This window comes from Schistocerca americana, chromosome 2 (genome assembly GCF_021461395.2).
Source record: "Schistocerca americana isolate TAMUIC-IGC-003095 chromosome 2, iqSchAmer2.1, whole genome shotgun sequence".
NCBI lineage: Eukaryota > Metazoa > Arthropoda > Insecta > Orthoptera > Acrididae > Schistocerca > Schistocerca americana.
In genome coordinates, this window is record NC_060120.1 from 1,094,747,986 (window position 1) to 1,094,771,963 (window position 23,978).

The 23,978-nt window shown below is 40.1% G+C and overlaps 1 protein-coding gene across 1 annotated transcript in view; it reads left to right on the forward strand.

Annotated features, from left to right (window-relative positions):
• Nucleotides 1-23,978, forward strand: part of LOC124596499 (putative E3 ubiquitin-protein ligase UNKL) — a 268,521-nt gene that overhangs the window by 48,836 nt on the left and 195,707 nt on the right. The window contains exon 5 of the mRNA XM_047135658.1: nucleotides 3,383-3,518. Coding sequence (XP_046991614.1) covers nucleotides 3,383-3,518 — 136 coding nt within the window. The remainder of the gene's footprint in view (nucleotides 1-3,382; nucleotides 3,519-23,978) is intronic.

Genomic DNA, 23,978 nt, shown 5'->3' on the forward strand with positions numbered 1-23,978 from the left:
AATCACCACCTACACCAATATCGTTTAGTGCTTTCACAATTCTATCTTCACACATTGCGTACTTTAAACTGAGAAATTTGTGCTGTCAGCTGTTCTTTAAGGGCTACCAACTATACATTGGCAACATCTCTTTTTTTAGGCATTCGCAAAAATAGGACCACATGTGGTGTTTGACATTATTGAAATCACAAAACGGTTTTCTTTTACACGAAATTACTCTGAGCTCCTTAAAATGCTTCTAAAATTTAAGAGATGCTATTTTTTGAAGTACTGCATGTATAGCTGCGATATTTAGAAAAGGGACCTCTTGTCAAACCAATGTTATTTCCCCATAACGACAAGAGGTCCCTTTTCCGAAGACTGACATCAGTTGCTTTTAATGATATAATTGACTCTTGTTGTATTCAAACAAGTTTCAAATCAATACGAGCATGTACAGAATGAAGTCAACTATTATATACCAAAAAATCGATATTTTACACATTATTGAATGTTTGTGCTTGTTCTTAAAATTTTACTCTTCCGACAAGCGGTCCCTTTTCGCTTTCCACCTCACATATATTTTCAACTTTCACAGACAATAACTTCTGCAAGCTAACTTATTCCTTAAACATTAGACTCATTTACACGTATTCAAAAAGCATACATGTGTCTTGGTTCGTTCATAGCCAAGACTGGAAATAATTCAAGAGTCTCTTGTCTTAAACAAGTCCACTACATGAATGAACTTAAAAATCTATATTCAATTGTTCATTAGTCTTTCTACAGTCAACACATACACTAAAGAGCACAGAATACTACAGAAACTTTCCTTGTTCTTCTCGACCCGTACACAGAAACTCTGTGGACCGTACAGCAGGTACTTGTCTGCCGCGGTTCGGCCGCCGGGTCTATCTTATTCTCATAACTGCTTTTTGACCTGCAATGCACAGTAGGGCATATTAGTTTCTCCCATTCACCTCTAAAATATCAGGTGTTCAAAACGTTGGAAGGCCAAGTGGTTCTAGAATTTACTCCGAAATTCTCAAAGCACTAAAACAGGTTGACAGTACATAACTTATTAAATGCAAATATCTCATGAAATAAGCGTCAAACGAAAAAACTACAAAGAACGAAACTCGTCTAGCTTGAAGGGGGGAAACCAGATGGCGCTATGGTTGGCCTGCTAGATGGCGCTGCCATAGGTCAAACAGATATCAACTGCGTTTATTTAAATAGAAACCCCCATTTTTTTATTACATATTTGTGTAGTACGTAAAGAAATATGAATGTTTTAGTTGGACCACTTTTTCGCTTTGTGATAGATGGCGCTGTAATAGTCACAAACATATGGCTCACAATTTTACACAGACAGTTGGCAACAGGTAGGTTTTTGAAATTAAAATACAGAATGCAGGTACGTTTGAACATTTCATTTCGGTTGTTCCAATGTGATACATGTACCTTTGTGAACTTATCATTTCTGAGAACACATGCTATTACAGCACGATTACCTGTAAATACCATATTAATGCAATAAATGCTCAACATGATGTCCGTCAATTCAATGCATTTGGCAATACGTGTAACGACATTCCTCTCAACAGCGAGTAGTTCGCCTTCCATAATGTTCACACATGCATTGACAATGCGCTGACGCATATTATCAGGCGTTGTCGGTGGATCACGATTTTAAATATCCATCAACTTTCCCCACAGAAAGAAATTCAGGGATGTCAGATCCAGTAAACGCGCGGGCCATGGTATGGTGCTTCGACGACCAATCCACCTGTCATGAAAAATGCTATTCAATATCGCTTCAACCACACGCGAGCTATTCGCCGGACATCCATCATGTTGGAAGTACATCGCCATTCTGTCATGCAGTGAAACATCTTGTAGTAACATCGGTAGAACATTACGTAGGAAATCAGCATACATTGCACCATTTAGATTGCCATCGATAAAATGGGGGCCAATTATCCTTCCTCCCATAATGCTGCACCATACATTAACCTGCCAAGGTCGCTGATGTTCCACTTGTCGCAGCCATCGTGGATTTTCTGTTGCCCAATAGTGCATATTATGCCGGTTTACGCTACTGCTGTTGGTGAATGACCCTTCGTCGCTAAATAGAACATGTGCAAAAAAATCTGTCATCGTCCCGTAATTTGTCTTGTACACGACGTTCAAAGTCGTCACCATGTAATTCCTGGTGCATAGAAATATGGTCCGGGTGCAACCGATGTTGATGTAGCTTTCTCAACACCGACATTTTTGAGATTCCCAATTCTCGCGCGATTTGTCTGCTACTAATGAGTGGATTAGCCGCGACACCAGCTAAAACACCTACTTGGGCATCATCATTTGTTGCAGGTCGTGGTTGACGTTTCACATGAGGCTGAACACTTCCTGTTTCCTTAAATAACATAACTATCAGGCGAACGGTCCGGACACTTGGATGATGTCGTCCAGGATACCGACAGCATACATAGCACATGCCCATTGGGCATTTTGATCACAATAGCCATGCATCAAAACGATATCGACCTTTTCCGCAATTGGTAAACGGTCCATTTTAACACAGGTAATGTATCATAAAGCAAATACCGTCCGCACTGGTGGAATGTTACGTGATACCACATACTTACATGTTTGTGACTATTACAGCGCCATCTATCACAAAGCAAAAAAAGTGGTCCAACTAAAACATTCGTATTTCTTTATGTACTACATGAATATGTAATAAAAAATGGGGTTTCCTATTTTTAAAAAATGCAGTTGATATCCGTTTGACATACGGCAGCGCCTTCTAGCTGGCCAACCAAAGTGCCATCTGGCTTCCCCCTTCAAGCTAGACGAGTTTCCTTCTTTGTAGTTTTTTCATTGGATGCTTATTTTGTGAGATATTTGGCCCGGTCACTATCAATGGACCACCCTGTATATGGTGAGAGTAGAATTCATGAAGCAACATACTGGTCTGTGTGGTGCTCTAAGTGAGATCAAGGGGTTCTGACAATGTCGCCATTCACAGTAGGACATTTTGATGTTATTTAATGGTTTCAAGTGGGGTTCACTTTTTTTTTTTTTCTTCTTCCTAGGCCTAATGCTTTATAGCTTTTGATATAGTACAGTAGCAAAGAATGTGAATGAGGGGGGAGTACTATCAAGTCTGCTGTATGTGACTCTTCCCCGCAATGTAGGTGAGCAGCAGCGCATAGTTCAGCTGCTTCGCTTACTTCCTTTTGTTGTTGTTGGATTGTAATTTGAATGCTTGTTTTGACAACAGCAGTATTTTTTATCATTCTATTTATGATGAGAATAATTATTTTTTATTTTGTGTGTCATTAAATAAAAGTGGTTCTGCAAGTCTTGTGTACTAATGAGGCCATTTTCATTGTAGATACCAGTTATGTTTTAGCAAATTACAAGACCGAACTGTGCAAAAGACCTCCTCGGCTGTGTAGACAAGGTTACGCATGTCCCCAGTACCACAACAGTAGAGATAAACGGCGCAGCCCAAGAAAATTCAAGTACAGGTAAGGCAAACTTATAGTTCATGAATTTGCAGTCGACTTAAAAGTCCAGGCTTCCCAGTACTGGATTCCTTATATATGACTGTTTAAGTTTCACATATATCTCATTATTAACATCTTTCTTGTATTATAAAGATTCTTCATTTGTTACATGTACAGAGGTATAATTTAAGTCGTAGCCTGTTACTTAACTTAAACATTCACAAACTTTTGTCCTACGTTTTTTGAGTCCATCCATTAACCATGTTAAATGACCTTGTAAATATCGCTTCAAAATTGTGTACTGAATAGATAGTATGCAGCAGGCTATTGATACACAGTTTATAAAATGTTGGACTTCACCACTTTTTGCATGCTGATCTTTATTGCAGAGAGCCCACTGTGAAACATGTGAAATAAGGAAAAGCAAGCAGTCACTTATAGCAGACTAGTCTCGGGAGTGTAGAAACACACAATTGTGCTAGAGTTTAGTTGATATTCTTGACTAGACGAAGTCATCTTAAATCGTGATTCGACTTCAACATCTACTACATCAGTACTCCAACAACTCGGAATTGCAGTCGGACTTCTTGCATCTTGATGTGAGACCGACATGCACTTCATATTCAAGCAATTAAAGAAAATGGTATTAAAAACAGATTTGGTATAATTGACATTATTGCTCTGTACTAGGTTGGAGTCATTCACATTCCTTGGAGCCGCGTACAGTGCAGGAGTATCGTTTCTACACTTGCAATGACATGAAGTGCGGTACTACCATTCCTGTCACTGCACAAAGTCCATAAGGAATAACTCTTGCAAATAAATATAACAGCCATGACAGAATGCACTCTGTAGTGAACCTACACACCTAAAAAATATTACTAACTCCAGAAATGACCTTTTTACTAAACTTTAGCAAAATGCTCAACTATGTATGCTTGTTCATTTATGCATTGAGCTACTTTGGAATTTTCCTATTAATCAAATGGTTTCCATTTTTGGCATTTTACCTGTAAAACAACGAAAAATCTCGTATCCTTTCAACAGAAAATAGTATGCACACTAATTTTTGAGGTTTTATTCTTGTGAAATAAGTAAAATTATTAAATCTTTGGAAAATAAATGTTCTGTTGGCGTAGATGACATCTCTAATAAGATATTAAAACAATGTGGAGCAATTACAGCTGATGTTCTGAGTCACATATGAAATGCATCACTAACTCAAGGTATTTTCCCAGACAGGTTAAAATATGCCATTGTCAGGCCTCTCTACAAAAATGGGGACACCACAGATGTCAATAATTATCAGCCAGTATCGTACATTTTCAAAAATCTTCGAGAAAGTAATGTACTCGAGAGTGATTAGCCATATCAACAGTAACACGATACTTAGTAAATCACAGTTCGGATTTCAAAACTGATGTTCCACTGAAATAGCAATATATAATATCACTGTCCACATAATAGAGTCTTTATATAGTAAAATGTCACCAATAGGAATTTTCTCTGACTTGTCCAAAGCATTTGTTTGTGTGAACCATTATATAATGTTACAGATACAATTCTATGGTATAAATGGAATAGCATACGAGTGGTGTAAGTCATACCTACAGAACAGGAAGCAAAAAAGGTTCCTTATTTGGGCCAAGTGATTTTAAAAAATCTAACTCAGGTGAAGTTACATTAGGTGTTCCACAGGGTTCAATCATGCATCCCCTTCTGTTCTTGATATATGTGAACGACCTTCCTTCCTGTCTGAAACAGAAAGCTGAACTGACACTGTTTGCTGATGATGCAATATTAATCCAGTAAAAGAAACTCCAATTGAAAATGATACAAATAAGGTCTTTGGAAAAGTCGTTAATGAGGTTTCTGCAAATGGGCTTGCTCTAAACTTTGAGAAAACACAGAACATCCAATTTTCTGCTGCAAAAAGTGCAGTTCCTTCAAGAAATATAACACATTAACAGAAGTCAGTAGACAGGGTAGAGCATACTAAGTTTTTGGGTGTACATATAGCTGAGAATATTAATTGGAAAATTCATATTTTGGATCTTCTAAAGCCACTAGGTTCAGCAACTTTTGCATTCAGAATAATTGCCAATTTTGAGGATATAGAAATTAGTAACCTAACATACTTTGCATACTTTCACTCTCTGATGTCATATGGAATAATATTTTGGGGTAACTCAACATTTAGACAAAAAGTATTCACGGCTCAAAAGAAAGTGGTTAGAATAATGTGTGCGGTTCATAGCCGCACATCTTGTAGGCATCTTTTTAAAAGATTTGTAATTCTTACAACAGCCTCACAGTACATTTACTCACTAATGAAATTTGTTCTCAACAACATGGACCAGTTTAAAAACAACAGTGACATTTATGATTATAATACAAGAAAAAAGAAAGACTTACACTATCCTTCACTCAACCTATCTTTGGCACAGAAAGGGGTAAAATACGCTGCTATAAAAATTTTCGACAAATTACCAGATGGCATAAAATGTCTGACAGATAGCAGTAATAGCTTCAAAAATAAATTCAAATTATATCTAGAATGAAATTTTCACTCTACAGCGGAGTGTGGGCTGATATGAAACTTCCTGGCAGATTAAAACGGTGTGCCGGACAGAGAGCTTCTGTGAAGTTTGGAAGGTAGGAGACAAGGTACTGGCGTAATTAAAGCTGTGAGGACGGGGCGTGAGTTGTGCTTGGGTAGCTCAGTTGGTAGAGCACTTGCCCGCAAAAGGCAAAGGTCCCGAGTTCGAGTCTCAGTCCGGCACACTGTTTTAATCTGCCAGGAAGTTTGAAATAATATCTGCTTGACAACTTCTTCTATACCCTAGATGAATTCTTGAATAGGAATAAATAAATCTATAAATATATTATATGCATTTTTTGAAATTTAAGGGAATGGGGTAAATAAAAGAAATATTAATATTTAACTCTGTATTGTAATATGTATATATTAAAAAATCATGTTTCATATGCGCATTTCTTGTGCGCTTGACGCGTTCCACATCATAGCGACTACCGTACCGCGTGATTGATCAATGGAACACGCAAACAACTAACTAACTTACTAGTAAAAGTACTCACATTGACACACACACAACCACACAGACTCACTCACAGACACCCAGACCCACACTCTTGTGGCCAGGCTACACTGATATTAATTGTCGATTAGTGAAAACAGTTGCCTGATCTGATGGAGGTGGGGAGAGTGTAGGGGAGGATGCAAGGAGTGGGGCAGTTCTTTCAATAGATGACTCACTGGTAGCACAACAAGATGAAAGGAGTACAGAGGGTAGACAATAAATGAGATATAGAGAGATTGTAGGAGGGAAGGAGAACAGCATAGGATGACTGAGAAAGGGGGAGAGGTGGAAAAAGATGGGAGGGGGGATTTAGGAAAGCAAGGTGAGGCCAGGTTAGAAGTGAGGAATTCCTGGATGATTACCAGGGGATGACTGGGTGGAAGGTGGTTAGTCCATCACTCCTATGGAACACACAGCTGTCCATAATCTGAAAATCACCCCAAACCTTACCATCCATTGTGCAGAAAAGGATCCACCAGAGTGGTCATGAGCCATAGTGGCTGTGTGCCCGAGGGTCTCCATCAACTTCCTGACATGTCTGATACAAAGCCTTTTACCATGATCCCATCCCAGAATCTTTGGTCCGTCTCATTACCTGACGTTTAAATTCATACCCCTCCCCACACCAGCAGCCCCCACACACCCCCACTCTTTATCTTCTCTGCAAACACAATCCCATAGATATCTCTGAGGGTCACCCCATTATGGTCGGTTACAATGCTCCCAGAGAACAAACCTATGCCTTGGTTGACTGAAACCTCTAAACTATTGTCTCTTAACTTCCCATCTAGAGGTGGGTTGTTTGTAAATGAATGGGTCCACAGTAATGGTTCACAAAAGTGAACGGAAAGATCGAGGGATGATTTTTAAGGAACAGTTGTTCATAGTTCACTTTGATCATTCCAGGAACAGTCGTGGCCTTTCTTCATTCATGGAATGGTTGCGGCCAGTTCTGGCTCCAGGAACGGTTGGTCCTCATTCCCAGAACTGTTGTGGCCTGTCCTTGTTCCAGGAACAGTAGTGGATGTCTTGTTCCCAGCTCTGTCTCGTTCTTTTTTAGGGTAGACACTTGCTCCACATTCCATTTCAATTTTTTTACAGTTATAAAACTTACGTAAAAATTAAGTTGTTTGTGATGTATACTTCTTTCACACAGACAAAGAAACCTGCTTATCTCTTTGTCATTTGGATCCACAGTAGAAGACAAATTTCCCACAAGACAGATTTTTGTTTTTTGTTTTGTCTGCTTGATTGAGTGACTAGTTTTTAAGATAACTTTATATTATGTTTTTGATTATAGTGTAAGAAAGTGTGCATAAAACATGCGATTTTGGCATTTCTTCCAAAAATAAAACAAGACACTTAGTGATTATCTTATTTTTCAACTTTGACTGTTTCCTTGTGCTGCCCCATAACTTGTTTTCTTTGCACAAAATAATGAGTTGTTCATGATTTCAGCTCCATAGAAAGAAGGGAAGGGGTACCTCCCCATTTGAAAAATCGTAGATTGGCATAAAATCATATTTACTTTTTATTTAAAAAATACTGTTCAAAAGTAGCGAATAACTTTATTACTTTAACTTAAATATTAATATTGAATTGCTGTAGTAACTGTAATAATACAACCTATAAGCCTACTATATACAAAGCACTTGAGTCACATATGACCCAAAAATCACACTTTTCTGTAAACATACTTATTCTTCAAAGAAATCTTATTTTGCCCTGGAACTCCTACACAACATGAAGTACATGCAACTTCTGTTCCTAATTTTTCTGTATAATTTATTTATTATTGTATTCCACGAACTTTGTTCCTGTTTCAATTGGATAATTTACAGTGTTCAGTTTAGTAACTGAAGTGTGTTGACATCTTCATTTATATGCCACTGTGAAGGTTCTGACATACGGAACTTGTCACTCAAATCAGATTGTTTGAATAAGAGTACTCTTAGTGTACTAGAAACAAGCATTTCATTTCCATTAATATTCCTACTTGAATCCTTAACTATCTTTGTCTGGTTGCTCTGTTGTATGATTCAGTGTAGTGATTGTAGTAATTTTTTACTCATAAAATTAAGGTGATAGAAGAATTGATGGGAACCATGAATTATATTCCAGTTTTTGTAAAGCCACACTCAGCATGTCACTATCGACATCGTGGTATATACATGTGAAGTAGTTTTGAAAGAATTCTGAAATTCAAATACGGAGCTTTGGCTTTTGAAGCGACACAGGATTTAGCTCCAACATATGAAGCATTAATGAAAGTACAAACAGAACAAACTGCAGTCTGTCCTTGTTGTTGCAATTCAGCTTCATCAAGGCACATAAACTTTTTAAACACATAAATTGTTTTTGTCATCCTCCTTGAATGATCCCTTTGGGGCACGGATAAGTACTCCATGAGATAGTTCTTAGAGAAAGAATTCACAGCTAATTCAAAAACTATCAGAATAATTGTCTCGTTTGTATTGTGCCTGCAAGATAAATAAAAAAGATCCTTTTGCAAAATGTTTTTATTCAAGACCTCTAGAAGGGTTCGTATTTTGTGCCTTTGTGACAGAGACTAGTAATTTAACATAAAAGCTATTCAATACGAATTCCATGACAACCTTGTTTTGATCTTTTCCATAGTAAATTAAATGACTGAAATATATGTGAGATTAGCAGCATTAAACTGGTGGTGGATTTCTTTCCTTTTATTTTTAAATAATGTGTGTAAAATTTATCTTTCAATTGTCTACATTAATGTGCAATTTACTGATTTATCAATTTTTATATTAGTTTCACTCTTGCCTGTTAATGGTTGCCTGTGCCTGCTCAGTTCTTTCTCAAATAACTAATGATGGATTTCACGCACCTATTTGGGGTGCTTTTCATCTGCTGGCTGATCTCTAACTGGTAATCTTTTTCGATTGTAAAGACCTTCAGAGAATGATGTGTGCTAATTCATCAAGGTTTTGGGGAAAAAAGTCTCGTTTCTTTTCAGTTGTTAAGTCTCGGCAATCTCCCAGCAAATTTATGTAGTTGCTGCAGTAGCTGACACAGATCGTCTAATTTCAGCATTGAGTTTCTCAGCTCGTTTGTCGGAAGTGATTAATCTCCCAAACAAATTTTCACTTCACACACAGTATGACACTTTGGTGCATAATTAATTTACACTCCCCTAAATAGTAAAAGAAAACTGTTAATGTCTGTTTGACAGATGGTAGTTTACTTTTGGGTATTTCATGCTAGTAGTGTCTACACAAATAAATGTAATTTTTGCAACAAACTGAAAACCGAAACACTGTACTCACTACGCTTAAAACCTCGACCCACATCTTGACGACAGTATTATTTTTCTTTCAAAGGCCAAATCTGTTAAAAATTCTGTGGAACTGCTGAGAGACTCACATGACACCATTCTATGCCAGGATATTTATGGGCCATCTGGAGGGATCCTTCCTATTCAACCAGCACCTACAACCCCTCGTTCGGTTCAGACTCATCAATGACATTTTCACGGTCTGGACTCCATAAATTCAATGCGTACTCCCAAATCCACTTCACCTGGTTCTTCTCAACTCAGTTCAGTGAGCCACCTACCTAGATGCTGTTCTCCACCTGTCAGATGACACTATAATTAAGTCTGTTCGTATCAGGTGCACCGACTACTTACAGTAACTCTACTTGACAGCTGTAACCCATTCTGTGTCCAAAAGTCTCTTCCTTACAGCCTGAAACCTGTGGACACTGAATCTGCTGTGGAATGTAGAAGTTGTCTAAATGCACTGATAACTTGGACTGAAGCCTGTGTTCATAGACAATATCCCATCCAGCTCGCCCGTAAACTGATCTCCCATGCCATCTCTTCTGACACCAGCATCCCTGTTAACTAGCCAGCAACCGGCACTCCCCTAATCAACCTGTATCACTCCGGCCTTGAAATCTGAACCACGCCTTTCACCTGGGCTTCAGCTACCTCTTGTCATGCTCCGAGATAAGGGATACCGTATGCACACCACCCGAGTAGGGCTCTGTTGGCCACCCGACTACAGAATATCCTTGTCCGCTCCCACTCCAATCCTGCATCCTGTCGGTTATTCCCTTGTGGCTGACCCAGGTGCAGGACCTGTCCTGTACTCCCACTCACTAATTCCTACAGCAGTTCAATCCCGGGCATCTCCTACACTTTGAGGCAGGTCCAGGTATGAAAACAGCCACGGTACATATCAGGTGTGCTGCAATTACTCTCAGCATTCTATCTCGTCACGATAAGTAACCAACTGTCCACTAGCACGTACAGCTACAGCCAACCTGTCGCAAACCAGAAACTCGAGGATCCAGTTGCCGAACGTGCTGCACATGACAACATGAATGACTTCGACAGCTGCTTCACTGTTTGGACCATTTGGATACTATGTTCCAGCAATAATTTCTCTCAACTGTGCAGGTGGGAATTGTGTCTCTGCCATATCCTGCCCTCTTGCAGTCCCCCTGGCCTAAACATCCCATAACCTGTTTCCCACTGCCTCGACTTACCGCTTATCCCATTTCTCATCTATCCACAAAAAAAAAGGAAAGAGAGCTTGAAATCTAGTGTGAGTACAGTTTCTAGTTACGTGTTTCTATGCTCCACATGTCAGTCCACTGTATGCACTGACTGTTTGCCTTTCCCTTATTTTACATATAATTTGTGAAAGTTATGTTAAAACACCCGAACGTGTCTCATTACTGCTATGGAGTCATCAGTGGCTACACTATTTACTGTTAAATGAATGCAGCTCTGTGAGATCTGTGTTACTAAGCAGTTAGCACGGTTCGTGATTCACAATCCTAGTTGCAGCTTGCGTATCTAACGGTTTCCGGGGGCTATTAAAATTTGATTTTCAATGTTTTATATAATTATTGACTGAATGACTGAACTGAAAAATTTAAAATCCTATCTTAATCTACTCATTAAGAGAGAAAATCTAATGTTAAAGGTTTGACATAGTGAGACACGTTCCGCAGTCAGAAACTGTAAACTGCTTGAAGCTGCTAAGCTTATTAGGCGAAAATTACTGCTACTATATTCGTCCAGTATTTGCGAATGAGAGCAGTAAACAACTTCTGATAAACTTCAAGCATAATTTCTAACATTCATGAAAAATTATCTTGTGGACACACTCCACCAAATGATGAAATGTAAAAAGTCTATTGCTTACTACATTGTCACTGTACTTGCAGTAAAACTACCGCATGGTGCATCTTGTTTTAATTTATTACTACTAACAGTATTTGAAACACATTTTGCAGGTGGTATCCACGTATACCACTGAAAGTGCCTGCAAAATTATTCATGAGATATGATGACATAGACATTGAGATGTGTGAAAAACTAGATTTTGCATAAAAAAAGAGCGGCAATTATCCTGGCTGTACGACACTCCCCTGCAGCACCCCTGAAATCACTCTTACTTTGGAAGACTTCTCTCCATTGAGAATGACATGTTGCGTTCTGTTATCTAGGAACTCTTCAATTCAGTCACACAATTGGTCTGATAGTCCATGTGCTCTTACTTTGTTCAATAAACGACTGTGGGGAACTGTATCGAACCCATTGTGGAAGTAAAAAAAACATGGCATCTGCCTGGGAACCCGTGTCTATGGCCCTCTTGAGTCTCGTGGACGAATAGCGCGAGCTGGGTTTCACACAATCGTCTTTTTCGAAACCCGTGCTGATTTCTACAGAGTAGATTTCTAGTCTCCAGAAAAGTCATAATACGTGTTCCAAAAATCTACAACTGATTGACGTTAGAGATATAGGTCTCTAGTTCTGCATATCTGTTCAACGTCCCTTCATGAAAACGGGGATGACCTGTGCCCTCTTCCAATCCTTTGGAACGCTACGCTCTTCTAGAGACCTATGGTACACCACTGCAACAAGGGGGGCAAGTTCCTTCGCGTACTCTGTGTAAAATCAAACTGGTATCCCATCAGGTCCAACGGCCTTTCCTCTTTTGAGAGATTTTAATTGTTTTTGTACCCCTCTGTCATCTGTTTCGATATCTACCATTTTGTCATCTGTGCGACAGTCTAGAGAAGGAACTACAGTGTAGTCTTCCTCTGTGAAACAGCTTTGGAAAAAAGACATTTACTATTTCTGCCTTTAGTCTGTCATCATTTAGGAACCAGGTTTTAAATTGTAAGACATTCCCAGGGGCAGATGTGGACTCTGACCACAATCTGTTGGTAATGAACTGTAGATTAAAACTGAAGAAACTGCAAAAAGGTGGGAATTTAAGGAGATGGAACCTGGATAAACTGAAAGAACCAGAGATTGTACAGAGTTTCAGGGAGAGCATAAGAGAACAATTGACAGGAATGGGGGAAAGAAATACAGTAGAAAAAGAATGGGTAGCTTTGAGGGATGAAGTAGTGAAGGCAGCAGAGGATCAAATAGGTAAAAAGACGAGGACTAGTGGAAACCCTTGGGTAACAGAAGTAATATTGAATTTAATTGATGAAAGGAGAAAATATAAAAATGCAGTAAATGAAGCAAGCAAAAAGGAATATAAACGTCTCAAAAATGATATTGACAGGAAGTGCAAAATGGCTAAGCAGAGATGGCTAGAGGACAAATGTAAGGATGTAGAGGCTTATCTCACTAGGGGTAAGATAGATACTGCCTACAGGAAAGTTAAAGAGACCTTTGGAGAAAGGAGAACCACTTGCATGAATATCAAGAGCTTTGATGGTAACCCAGTTCTAAGCAAAGAAGGGAAAGCAGAAAGGTGGAAGGAGTATGTAGAGGGCCTATACAAGGGCGATGTACTTGAGGACAATATTATAGAAATGGAAGAGGATGTAGATGAAAATGAAATGGGAGATATGATATTGCGTGAAGAGTTTGACAGAGCACTGAAAGACCTGAGTCGAAACAAGGCCCCGGGAGTAGCCAATATTCCATTAGAACTATTGACAACCTTGGGAGAGCCACTCCTGACAAAACTCTACCATCTGGTGAGCAAGATGTATGAGACAGGTGAAATACCCTCAGACTTCAAGAAGAATATAATAATCCCAATCCCAAAGAAAGCAGGTGTTGACAGATGTGAAAATTACCGAACTATCAGTTTAATAAGTCACAGCTGCAAAATACTAACGTGAATTCCTTACAGACGAATGGAAAAACTGATAGAAGCTGACCTCGGGGAATATCAGTTTGGATTCCGTAGAAATGTTGGAACACGTGAGGCAATACTGACCCTACGACTTATGTTAGAAGAAAGATTAAGGAAAGGCAAACCTACGTTTCTAGCATTTGGAAACTTAGAGAAAGCTTTTGACAATGTTAACTAGAATACTCTCTTTCAAATTCTGTAGGTGGCAGGGGTAAAATACAGAGAGTGAAAGGCTATTTACAATTTGTACAGAAAGCAGATGGCAGTTATAAGAGTCGAGGGGTATGAAAGGGGAGCAGTGGTTGGGAAGGGAGTGAGACAGGGTTGTAGCCTATCCCTGATGTTATTCAATCTGTATATTGAGCAAGAAATAAATGAAACAAAAGAAAAGTTCGGAGTAGGTATTAAAATCAATGGAGAAGAAATAAAAACTTTGAGGTTCGCCGATGACATTGTAATTCTGTCAGAGACAGCAAAGGACTTGGAAGAGCAGTTAAACGGAATGGACAGTGTCTTGAAATGAGGGTATAAGGTGAACATCAACAAAAGCAAAACGAGGATAATGGAATGTAGTCGAATTAAGTCGGATGATGCTGAGGGAATTAGATTAGGAAATGAGACACTTAAAGTAGTAAAGGAGTTTTGCTATTTGGGGAGCAAAATAACTGATGGTGGTCGAAGTAGAGAGGATATAAAATGAAGACTGGCAATGGCAAGGATGCGTTTCTGAAGAAGAGAAATTTGTTAACATCGAGTATAGATTTAAGTGTCGGGAAGTCGTTTCTGAAAGTGTTTGTATCGAGTGTAGCCATGTATGGAAGTGAAACGTGGACGATAAATAGTTTAGACAAGAAGAGAATAGAAGCTTTTGAAATGTGGTGCTACAGAAGAATGCTGAAGATTAGCTGGGTAGATCACATAACTAATGAGGAGGTATTGAATAGAATGGGGGAGAACAGAAGTTTGTGGCACAACTTGTCCAGAAAAAGGGATCAGTTGGTAGGACATGTTCTGAGGCATCAAGGGATCACCAATTTAGTATTGGAGGGCAGCGTGGAGGGTAAAAATCGTAGAGGGAGACCAAGAGATGAATACACTAAACAGATTCAGAAGGATGTAGGTTGCAGTAGGTACTCGAGCCAGCAACACGAGTCTTCCTCTGCTGACTGGAATGGCTGGAAAAAGTCCAACAAAGGCATACGGTCTTCTCTTTTACCGACTCGAAGATCCTTTTCGACGGTGCACACCACCGACAAATTTTCTGCATTGGACTCTGCAGGCCGTCATCACAAGAAAGCATACAGTAGATCTCGTGGAGCCTATGACACCTGCTGGTGGACTGGTATCCTCCATATTCTCAACACGTGCGGCTTCCGTGGCCACCTCCCCCACTTCCCACTTCCTGGGGGAATTTTTAAAAGACCCTGTTTTCAATGTACGTGTGGGTTCTGCCTTGTCGGAAACATTCATCCAGGAAAATGGCGTGCCTCTGGGTTCCATCCTGAACATTGATTTCTTTGCTATCGCCATTAACCCTATAATGGCCTGCCTCCAGCTGGGCATCTCCAGTTCCCTTTTTGTTGACAATTTTGCCATCTATTGCAGTTCTCTACTGACCTGCCTCATTGAGCAGCATCTTCTGTGATGTCTTGATTGTCTTTACTCCTGGAGCATCGACAGTGGCTTTCATTTTTCCACTAACAAAACCGTTTTTATGAATTTCTGGTGGCACAATTGGTTTCTCGCAACATCTTTACATCTTGGGCTCGTTGCTCTCCCATTCGTTGAAACTACAACATTCCTGGGGCTCATGCTTGGTAGGAAACTCTCTCGGTCCTCCCCGTGTCTTATCTGGCAGCCCGCTGTATGCAGTCCCTCAGTGTCACGTGTGTCCTCAGCGATATTCCTGGGCTGCACATCGAACCACCCTCCTCTGTACCTGTCCCTTATCTGCTCGAAACTAAACTATGGGTGCTTTTTTATGTTTGTCCCTCTTACACTGTCTCAATACTATCCACCATCGTGATATCCATTTGGCCACTTACACTTTTTACACTCGTCCGATTGAAAGTGTATGCAGAAGCTGCTGAACTACCGCTGTCCTACTGCCGTGACTTTCACCTCAGCAGGTATACATGCCGTTTGTCTACCGTGCGTGGCCACCTCCTTCGATCGCCAGTACAGTGTGTGTCCTTCTTCTCTGTTAGCTCCTGGAGTTCGCTTTTGCCTCTTGCTCCGGCAGCTTATCTTCGTGCGACTTGCAGCTTTCCTGGTGGTTGTGAACCCTTCACCACCTCGGCTTTGTGTGGCGGCCTGTGTTCACCTCGGCCTTCAGTCACTTCCTAAGGATACTACTCCAGCCTCGCTCTATCGCCTTCAGTTTAACGACCTTTGCACGAAACTTCAGGATAGTGCCTTCGTGTACACTGACGGCTGTCAGACTGACCGTGGTGTCGGGTGTGCCTTCGTTATTGGCACTGATGTTTTTCGGTATCAGCTTCTGGCACGCTGCTCAGTATTTACAGGAAAGCTCTTCGCCCTGTATCAGGCCACGGAGTACATCGGGGACACGGGCTTTTAAATTGTCATCTACTCGGACACACTCGGTGCCCTTCAGAGCATCTGTGCCCTGTTCACTGCCCATCCTTTAGTGCAACGGGTCCAGGAAAACTGTCACATGCTCGCTCTTGATGGAGCCGCTGTGATGTTTATGTGGGTCCCTGGTCGTGTCGGTCTGACAGTAAACGAGGTTGGTGACACTGCTGCCAAGGCTGCAGTCCTTGTACCTCAGCCCACTAGTTCTTATATCTCCCCCTCCCTCCAGTGATGATTTCTGTGTTGCTGTCTGTCAAGAGGTGGGGTCACATTGGCATCACCACTGGTCCTCCCTTCATGGGAATAAGTTCGGGTTATTAAGCCCCTCCCAGCAGCTCGGACGACCTCCGCTCAGCTCTCCCGCCTACAGGAGGTCATTTTAACTGGGTTGCCTATTGGGCACTGCCTTTTTAGCCATCACCATTTGTTAAGTGGCGCTGACCCACCACTTTATGCACATTGCTCCCAACTTTTAACTGTCTGCCATTTCCTGACAGAATGCCCATTTTTTAACCGTCGTATGTTCCCGCCTGAGTTTGATGCCCGAGTTATCGGGCATTTTAGCAAATGACGCACGGGCTGTCGACCGTGTTTTACTTTTTATCTGTCGTAGTAATATGGTGAAGGCCATTTAATTTTTAGTTTTGGACCTCCGTTTCTCTGTGGTGTATTTTATAGACCTTTCTCCACATCCCTGTTTTTAGCCCCTTTTAACCCCTCTCTTTGTCTTCGTATTTCACAGTTTTGACAAGCGTGTGTATGACCCTAGATGTTTTTGCATCCTAAAACAAAACAAACAAGCTACACCTCTTTCCACACTAAAATTATCCCTACGCTACTGCATAATTATCCACTGCGACACTGTTCCTATTCGTGCATCTTTTTTCATCTCGGGAAGAGGTCATCCGTTACCTGTAGGTCCACCTATCCTTTCCAGCACACTTTACATGCATACATACATAATAGTGTTCAATATCCTGTTAATAGCATTTGCATATATAAATGGTTCAAATGGCTCTGAGCACTATGGGACTCAACTGCTGAGGTCATTAGTCCCCTAGAACTTAGAACTAGTTAAACCTAACTAACCTAAGGACATCACAAACATCCATGCCCGAGGCAGGATTCGAACCTGCGACCGTAGCGGTCTTGCGGTTCCAGACTGCAGCGCCTTTAACCGCACGGCCACTTCGGCCGGCTTGCATATATACCTGCTCCTTTTATACATATATGTCAAGGTAACCCAATCCTGCCATAGCCTTTATTCATGTTCGGTTTTGTAATCTGTCTTTTGTACTGTATTTGTCTGATTCCTCTGTACATAATCACTATTGTAACTCTGAATGCCCTCATATGATGTGTTACAGTGAATGCCCTCCTATTAGATGGTGCAACAGTCATATCTGAATGCTAGTCCAACATATGTCTACTTCATATCTAAGGGTGTATTCTCCTTGATTTCCCATGTCAAAAGCGATGGAGCTAATGTCCAGCTCAATATAGAAAAAGAAACACCTTCTGTATGTTTTGAAGTCTACTTGCCCTCTAAAGTTTGTTAATGTCTATTGTCACCACATACTAATGTAAAACTATGTTAAGTGAAAAGGGATGTTTCTTATGACACATGACTCATGATCACATCTATATTAGAGAGACCTTTTCTTTTCCGCTCAAAGGGGCTACTGAGAAAACAGTCTTTGGATGTGGAATCCCTGTAATTTTGTATGGGCCTTCATAACAATGGAAAAAACATGCTCATTTCTTTTTATAATTGTGGACTGTTATGAGAACTGTCGTGTCGTTCAGTTTACAGTTAGGTCAGAGTAACATGTACTTTCATTTGAGTAGCCCACATCCAAAATCCGCTAGCTGCACAATAAAAGAAACTGAGATAATAGTGGAAAACTCATTCTGTCCAAACTATTAAAGATTTCATTTCTTTTTTAAAAATAAGTACAAAATTATTAATTGCATGGTATTAATGGCTGAAATATGCAATTATGTTTTATACATTAAAATTTTAAGTGAAATATTGATTTCTTGGTTTTTGCACCTGATTTATCCAATTAGCGGGTTTTACAAATGTATCTATCCAATTTCAAAACAAACATTTGGTTGCAAAATCCGCTACTTGGTGATATGTTAGGAATGACAGAAATGCGGAATTTAAGTATTGTGTATATAAACAGAAACATTATATTTCAAAGAAAAGTCTGAATATTCTACAAAATTGGCATATAAAAATATGAAGGTGGTATAATTTTACCAGGAAAAACTGACTTACTTAACCTCAAAAAGAGAACAAATATGAATAGTCAACATTAGATTTTAAAAAAATTGTGCGTTTTTCTTTCTTTCCTCTCTCTCTCTCTCTCTCTCTCTCTCTCTCTCTCTCTCTCTCTCCCTTTAAAAAAAAAAATCTGGAAATGCTGGTTTACAGTAACTTTCACTAATCCTTCCACATATGTCATAACAATTAGTGTCAACACAGTTTTCATTGCATAACATTGCTTTAAATATACTGTTCATGTTTTTACCTTTCTGTTTTGGAAACATTTCTTTTCTACTGATCGGGACACCTCTCCCTTTGCTGCGAAGGGCAGTCTCCCTCGGTCTTGTTCTGGTCATTTGCAGGTACAAAGATGGGTTTGACGTCCTGCAAAATTGCTACTGTTTCTATTACTCCCAACTCATTTGTACGAGTACCATCATCTGAATTTAAACCATCCACAAAATCAGTTATGCAAACATCATATTTGTCATCTGAACTCTGCTTACTGACTTGTATTTTGACAATGCATCTGCAGGATGAGCTTCATTGTTGCATACGTGTTTGCTACATTGCAGCCAACCTAACTCTGAGTAAGAAAAATATCCCTTATAATCGTAACAAACTGAAAGGTAGCTTTGAATATCTAGATTAGTAAGACTGATGTCAGTTGGCACACTTTGCATCTGGACACAGCACAGCGATCGCCATTCCTGTTGGACTTAGGAGGTTTTGTAAACATTGGATATTTAATGAGCGGTGCACCCGAAGACAACGTGCAGTAGTTGTGCACTTAGTGGCTTCTGCAAATGAACACGATTTTCTATAGCCATCGTCAACAGCTTATAGCAGGTTTTCCACCCTGAAACCTATTCCATCAAATAAGTGCCGAAAAAATCTACACGTTAGTGTGATCAACTCAAAATTGACAAAAAATGCATTTGGCGGCATTTACATCTGGGCTACTCATTTATATAATTTACAATGGTATAAGCACACTTAGCACCAAGTGACCTACATACTAGGAAAAATTCATTTTCTATAATAAAGAATCATTAAGTATTCCAGCCTAATAATTATGGGAATTAACATGAATTACCCAGTGACCCAAAGTAACCTTAACTCTATTCTTTTCCTCCAACAATAAACAAATAACTGTATAGACAGTTTCATTGTCTCGGGTAAGTAAATAAGAGTAAGTAAATAAAATTATAAAATCTTAAACATTGTAAACTAATAATATTCTTCTCGTGTCTGCAACCAGATCATGAAGTCATTTTAACAAGGTCCACCTGTCTCTCCATACAACATTTTATGCCCCTCAATAAGATGGCGCTCTGCCGTAACAGATTTCTCAGGCTGACACAAAGTTGCGTTGTCCTGGTGCTCAGCACATCGATCTGAATAGTACGAATTGTTTGACAAATATAAGCTTTCCCACAATGGCAGGGGATTTTGTACACACTGGACTTCTCAATCTCAGGTCATACTGTACTGAGCCAAGGAGTGCTCTAATCTTGACTGGCAGATAAAAAACACTTTTTATCTCATATCTTTTTAAAATTCTTCATATTTTTAAAGATATGCTCACAGAAAGAGATAGAGAAGCCACCAATTTACATGTCTTTTCTAATGGTTCCTCCTAAGTCCAAAGTGGATAGCACAGCAGATCCATTTCTCTGTATAGCCATTCTGCTTGAAGACAACTTTAAGGTGATGTAGCTTTTGGTCAAGCTTTCTATATCTAAAACAACTTAAGCTGCTCTTGCGAAAGTCTGCACGACTGCCGTGCATTGGAACGGGGGATGGCAGTTGTATGCATGCAGATAATGGTCCGTGCTCGTGGGCTTTTGATAATCATTGTATCCTAGTGTTCCTTTCTGTAAATGAGACATCTAGAAACGGTAGCTTTCCACTCCTTTCAGCCTCCATTGCGAACATGATGTGGAGATGAAGGCAACTTAAATGATCTAGGGAACCATTAATAGCAGCTCTCCCATGTGGTCATACAATGAATGTACCATTGGCATACCTCCAAAAAAGAAATAGGTTTTAAAAATGCCATCCTTAGGGCCATGTCTTCAAAATCCTCCATTAATAAATTGGCAACTCTTTGGGACTATGAGCTCCTCATACCACTGTGTGTGTTTGTTGAAAACTGTCATTAAATAAAGAATACATCTACATCAGCTCGTGGTGACAAATCTTGGCCCTTTGCTTGACCAGTTCTTCACCAATTAACTACGAGGATCCTTAAAGAGGAACTCAGGTAAAAAGTGACCCTACATCGAAGTTGACAAGCAAATCTGAGAGACCAAGACACACAAGCTTCAAATTGCTGTATAAAAACCATAGGATTGGAAGTACAATGTTAATGTTTTCCGCAGTCCAGTCCATTATAGAAGACCACAATTTAATAATTCTACCAGGATACAAAGGCAACACCAGGGTTCTTAGTGAAGACAATCTTACATTTCTGCCAGAGTTTGCTAATGTATTAGCTCCATATTTAGCAGTCATATCAGTCGTAAGATCTGTACTCGAGGACTGGAAACTGTACAGGTCACACCAATACACATGAAAGGAAATCAGAGTAAACTGCCGAATTATGTGGTGAACACGTTCATCGAGAATGACGTATTTTACTTCTTCCTCTCAAGCCGATGAAATATATTCGTGTAAAAACAGTATTTTAGGTAGGTAGTGTGTAGATAATTTCCCACTGTATGCTAGCTGGATATGTGCAGATTTGGTGACAGATGTGTGAGCAAAGATCGTCACTAAGATGTGGTGGCAATTGAGCGTCTCCACCTGCTGTGAGGGGGTCACTTACACTGTGGCATCTTGGAAATTGAGGAGCAGATGGACAGACAATAATGTCAGTTGAAGAGAGAAAATATAAAATGTCTTTCTGATTTAAATTTCTATTCAGAGATGATGATCTGATCTACAAATTATTCAAAGATCTCTTCACCCAACATTGTAATTGTCATCTATGAGGTGTGAATCAGAAAGTAATGGGAATTTGTACTTTTCTTAAAGAATCTTTACTTATTTGTCAACATCAGCTTGTCCCTTCAAAGTAATCCCTGTCAAATATAATGGACTTCTGTCAGTGCTTTTTCCAGTCTTGCAAGTACTTCTGGAACTCAGTTTTTGTTGTGGTATTCAGCTCTTTTAGGCATTCTGTTTTTATCTCATCAATGGTGGCAAAACAATGTCCTTTCTTGAGCCTCGGGAAAAGAAAGAAGTCGCACGGGACCGTGTCTGGCAAATACAGTGTCCGAGGCAACATAACAGTTGCGCTTTTTGCCAAAAAATCACAAACATTGGGATGTGAGTGGGAGCAATATCATGATACAGTTTCCACAAGTGGTTTTGCCACAGTTTCGGTTGTTTTCTTTGGATTGCTTTATGCTATTGGAGCGTAGCTTCCAGGTAGTATTCCTTATTGGTTGTATGACCTTACGGCAGTAAATCGTGATGCACTGTTCCATTATAATTAAAGAAAACAGTGAGAAAAAGTTCACAAGTGATCAGATTTGTCAAATTTTTTTCAGTGTGTCTCTTCAGACAGTTTGTGTTGGGTTTGATGTAATGCCTGTATACCCATGTTTTGTCACCTGTTATAACCTTTAGAAGTTCAGGATCATTGTCAGCTTCATTCAGCTATTGTGGAAGAAACTGTACTGCTACACGTTGGATGCCCAAAACATCTGAAAAAATTGCTTAGCATGAGCCAAAGGATATGCTGACAGTGTCGGCAACCTCTCTGATGGCGATTCGATGATTTTCCAGAATCGTTTTCTCTACACCGCCATTAGTAATTGGTGTGCTGGGGAGTCCAGAGCAGTTGAGGTCTTATACAGCTTCTCAACCCCCCTCGAAATGTTTGTACCACTCAATAAGCTCTTGTCTCACTCAGAGCAGATTCGCCACAAGCCACAGTCAACATTTCAAATGTGTTGCTGCACTTTATTACAGTTTTCAAGCCAAATGTAATGCAAATTCTGTGATCCATGTTTTTCGTAAGTAAACATTTGCCGAGCTCTTAAAAACACATATGACCTTTTAGACTGTCAACAGTAAACTAAATATTCAAAACAGCTGAAAATGCAAACATACATCAGGAACATTTGAACCAAAAAGATAAGAGAAAAAATTGAGAATCAGATGTATAAAGCCCATTAAATTAAAAAAAAATCCCATTACATTTTGATTATGCCTCGTAAGAACAACAAAATATGGTCGAGTGATGTAACAGGTGATTATGTCATTTCGTAGCTTGTGTAGATTGACGCTCTCCTATAGCCCTTGACCCTCTGCAGACGGTGAAGAAGCCAACCTACACAGATCAGTGGCACTGCGTGTCAGGTCCACTGCATCAAAAAACTTAAAGGACACAAACATAATTAAGGTAAAAATTATCTTGAAATCATAAGAGTGACGGATCATTTGTGAAAGTAATACACCACATTGGCATAGTCCAGCTACAGAAAGTGGATGTTATGCTCAAAGTATAGATCCGTATCATTAAATTTACAGTTGTACTTTGTAACACACTTAACTTTTTAATTTTGGTTTTGTCTGCATGTGCGTATGTCATGTACAGTCTTAGACATAAAAACTGACCGCCAGCCGGCCGCCACAGAGACCAAGTCCGAGTCGTTCACTTAAGGTGGCCAGTAAAACTGACCGCCCCTGACAACTCTAAGTCCGGCCATCTGCACAATCTGGCAACACTGTAAGATGCGGCAGTGTCAGGAGGAAGTGTTGTCTACTTCCTAGATGTTGTCCGATTCAGTGAGCCCGTGGTCTAGTGGTAATCGTCGTGCATTCTAAACTTATACTCGCCTGAAACTTCCTGGCAGATTAAAACTGTGTGCCCGACCGAGACTCGAACTCGGGACCTTTGCCTTTCGCGGGCAAGTGCTCTACCAACTGAGCTACCGAAGCACGACTCACGTCCGGTCTCACAGCTTTACTTCTGCCAGTACCTCGTCTCCTACCTTCCAAACTTTACAGAAGCTCTCCTGCGAACCTTGCAGAACTAGCACTCCTGAAAGAAAGGATATTGCGGAGACATGGCTTAGCCACAGCCTGGGGGATGTTTCCAGAATGAGATTTTCACTCTGCAGCGGAGTGTGCGCTGATATGAAACTTCCTGGCAGATTAAAACTGTGTGCCCGACCGAGACTCGAACTCGGGACCTTTGCCTTTCGCGGGCAAGTGCAGTTTTAATCTGCCAGGAAGTTTCATATCAGCGCACACTCCGCTGCAGAGTGAAAATCTCATTCTGGAAACATCCCCCAGGCCGTGGCTAAGCCATGTCTCCGCAATATCCTTTCTTTCAGGAGTGCTAGTT